General features: G+C 42.5%; 1 protein-coding gene across 2 annotated transcripts in view; it reads left to right on the top strand.

Annotated features, from left to right (window-relative positions):
- The window catches only part of CP (ceruloplasmin), a 28688-nt gene extending 26009 nt beyond the window's left edge, over nucleotides 1-2679 (top strand). The window contains exon 19 of one of the 2 annotated variants that reach the window (XM_035132841.2): nucleotides 33-503. In XM_035132841.2, coding sequence (XP_034988732.2) covers nucleotides 33-108 — 76 coding nt within the window. In that variant the 3' untranslated portion in view covers nucleotides 109-503. Of the gene's footprint in view, nucleotides 1-32; nucleotides 504-2427 lie in introns of those variants that run through there. The other variant, XM_035132842.2, reaches the window with a different exon arrangement.
- Nucleotides 2680-3963: the final 1284 nt, after the last annotated feature.

The following is a 3963-nucleotide window of genomic DNA, read 5'->3' on the forward strand; positions in this document are numbered from 1 at the left end:
ACCCAACTGTTGCATTCTTCCTCTCTTTTCAGAAATAAATCCAGCAGCAAGGATCCCACCCTCTACCTCACCTCCATGATTCTGTTGTTTTGTGTAGCATTTCTATGACTCCACCAAATGCTGCTGCTTCCATCTGCCACTCAAATTCCTACCCCTGAACTTTTAACATCCACTGAACCTATTTTTCCATTGCTTATTTCCACACCAGGAAGGGATTCACCTGCTAATCTCTTCCATTTATACGTTCCATCTCTACGTTTATAGAGGCTAGAAATAAAACCGTGGTAGGGGGAAACTGCCAGCAACAACAGTTAAGCAACTGCACACGCTAAATAAAACACAGCCAATCTACTCAAGACTGTTTCAGTTCTTTCTATGAATAGTGTGTGTGGGACAAAATCCAAGCCATATTCACTTTGTCATTTTGAATCTCACTTCTGTTGATGTGTACATCTCACTCACCCAGTTGTTGTTAGACAGCATGCATTTCTCGCCCCAAAGAAAAGTGAAGCTGTAATTGCTGCTGGTTTAAAGTAGCTTGCATCCAGGCAAGTATAGGATAGTTTAATAGGGAAGCTTTTAATATTTGATGAATTATTGCATTTTAATATTTTGCTGGAAGCCGCCCAAAGTGGCTGGGGAAACCCAACCAGATGGGCGAGGTATAAATAATAAAATTATCATCATCATCATCATCATTAACAGCACCCACCTTTTGAGAGATTTGCAAATGCCTTAATATCGTAAAAGCACAGTATATAGATGCACACATACATTCAACACCACACCTGTTTTCCCAAATGCTTACAATAGAGCCAGTTCTCTGTTAATAAATTCCTAAATGCACCACTGCACACCCATTGGCTTAACTATGCTTATAAACGCATGTTGCCCAATGCATGCTCCCTCCCTATGCAGCTCTAATTGTGCCAAAGTTCTCAAGCATAAGCCAACACATTGTAACATGCACTTTGTGCAACTGTCTGATATGTACGTTGCAAACTTGGAAAACTAATAAATTCCAATATTTCAAATTTCATAATATATACCAGTATTAGGTTCTATAGCTCCAGCTAAAGCTCAGTATAGAAGAAATGTGTTTAAGCAGGTGTCCTGCAGGGGTTTCTAAAATAGTAGAGGTGTCCCCCTTTTTCAGAGCTATAGTTTTTTTGCAGCAGACTGCTGGTGGCATTAAATATCTTGGGGAGCTCTGTTTTGCACTAGGTTTGAAGTGTGCATTTCTAGGACTGTTGAATACTGAAGGCAGGGGACTGGGAGAGAAAAGAGGTTTTTTTCTCTGCACACCTATAGCATTTCTGTTCTGCAGATCAAAGGAAGAAAGTGGGTTAGTTGGAAAGAATTATGTAGAGTTATCAGGGATTGTTCTACAGCAGTTGAGGGACACTGGTCCTGTGGATTTGTATTCCTGTCCTTCCCAGTGGGTAAAGTTACGAGATTTGACACAGCTAAGGGTGACACAATTAGTTTGACACACATGAGCTTCCGTCTCACACATACTTTGCCAGCACTGGCTTCTGCTGTTTCGGGACATTGGATAGCATGGGTACAGTAACCCATGTGTTGGTAACCTCAGGCTTGGACTACTGCAATGTGCTTTCCATGGGGCTGCCCTTAAGGATGGTTCCACTACAGCCGAATGCAGTGTCTCACTACCATGAACCTATGAAAGAACTGTGCAGGCTGCCGATATGCTGCGGAGTCAACTTTAAGCTTCTTTTCTTGCCTTGAAGCCGTAAACAAGTTGGGATCTGGATCTCTCAAGGAATGCTTTCTCCCATATAGCCCTGCCCATATATTATTTGAATGAGGCCCATCTGGCTGGGGGCAGGGCCTTTTTAATCATGGCACCATGAAAGGGACACCAGCAGCCTCATACTTGATACTGCTCAGGAACTCTAATAAAAAAAAATCAGTGCAGATTACTGTTCTGAAAGTCCATCATCTTGATTAAAAATGGCATCCAATTGTATCCAGACAGACAAAAAAACCCGTCTCTGGAACCATAATGCAAAATTTGGTTGTATCTTCAGAGATGTTTAAATGCATACTTACTGAGCCAATAAACGACTTTTAAAATTATATAATAGATATTAAAATATGCATTTATTCAAACCAAGCATGAATACATAATCCCATTTGGATTTTTTTTTTAAAAAATCATTTTTATTAAATTTTTCACTTTAGCAATCCAATCCAAACACATTAAATTTATGCTCAGAGATAGTAATGTCTCTGAATACCAGCTGCTGGTAGCCATAGCAGGGGAGAACGCTCTTGTGCCTGGATCCTGCTTACAGGTATTGCATAGGCATCGGATTGGTCACTGTGAGAACACAATGTTGGACTAGGTTGGCCATTAGCCTGACCCAGCAGGGCTATTCTTACATTCTTTTTATCATTTTACAGGGTTGACAGAGGGCAAGTGAAGGTGGTGCCATGAGCTACACTTCTCTCATATCTGAAAAGCCTTTTGGGGAAAAAAACCCCCGATCTTCAATGACACGATGGCCTGTTCAACATCAGTTTCCAAGTGGCTTTTTAAAATCCCTGCTGAACACAATAGAACTTTCAAACAAAAAGGACTACTCGTTTCAGAGATGTTCCACTAAAGAAATTATTGTCATTGCCCTCTGTAAAAATAAACCATATGTGAAAGTTCATGGCACTTCGAGCATATCTATTATATATATTTGGAAACTTGTTCATTAAATGTCTGCTTTCTGACACGACGAGAGAGATTGCAGCCAAGTTTGGCATGGCAATTCCAAAGATGCAGGAGCCAGTTTTTATCTTTTGTTTGGGAACCGGATGCCGATTTGAATCAAGATGGCGGACCAAAGTGTTCCAAACTACACTGTTTTCGAAACTTCTGAAGATACTGTCACCCAGTTTGGGGATGAGGAGTAGATTTTGATTCAAACATGAGCTGTTTGATCCAAACCAGGCACCCCCAAACTGCGGCCCTCCAGATGTTTTGGCCTACAATTCCCATGATCCCTAGCTAATAGGACCAGGGGTTGGGGAAGATGGGAATTGCAGTCCAAAACATCTGGAGGGCCGAAGTTTGGGGATGCCTGATCCAAACTGAGGACTGAACCCTTCACTCACCACTGTTACCCGACTGCAAACCCCAGCAGGATAGAAAAGGGGGTGGCCGAAACCACAGAGATCTCAAGACGGGGAGACCTAATGCTGGAAATGGTTGGGTGGAAAGAACAACTGGCTACTGCCTCCTTGCTGGCACAGCCCTGGGAGCCAGTCTCATCTTTTGTTATGGCCCCAAGGGTGATGGTAACAGTTGATGCAGGAATCGGTTTCAGATGTGTTGCGCACTTCCCGTAATGTAGTGGAAGGTGGTGACACTGAAGCACATTGAGATGAGACACATTGGGAGGAAATAGTATGGCGGGGGGCGAAGAGGGGAAGATGAGCAGGCACATGCAGCAGTAACCGTACAGGAGATGCCCACCTGGCTGCAGGCTCTGCTTTGCCATCTTTTTCCATTCAGGGAATGCTCTGGTGCAGCAGCAGCCAGCAGGACTGAACCCCCTTGCTCTCTGCAATGTGGTCAGAGGGAGGAGGAGATGCTCCTTCACCTCCTTGAGCCACATAAGGCTTTCAAAGCTGTGATTAAAGTTACATTAGACACTTAGAAATCTTAAGTTATTCTTTGGTACTTCCAGATAGTTGCAAACAGACAACAGGGAGAAACTGAAGGCAGATTAAACAGCACGTGTTATTGTTTGTGCAGAAAGTCAGTGATAGGAGCAGCTTATAAGAACGGCCCCAGCCTGCGATTTCAGTAAAGTCCTGTTACAAAAGCTGCTTGAACAAATAGGCTACTACAGATCCAAAAGGAAATCCAAGAACTTGCTGCTACGTGCAGAAAATTTGTTGTTGTTGTTGTTATTATTATTATTATTATTATTATTATTATTCACA

This window comes from Zootoca vivipara, chromosome 5, assembly GCF_963506605.1.
Source record: "Zootoca vivipara chromosome 5, rZooViv1.1, whole genome shotgun sequence".
Taxonomy (NCBI): domain Eukaryota; kingdom Metazoa; phylum Chordata; class Lepidosauria; order Squamata; family Lacertidae; genus Zootoca; species Zootoca vivipara.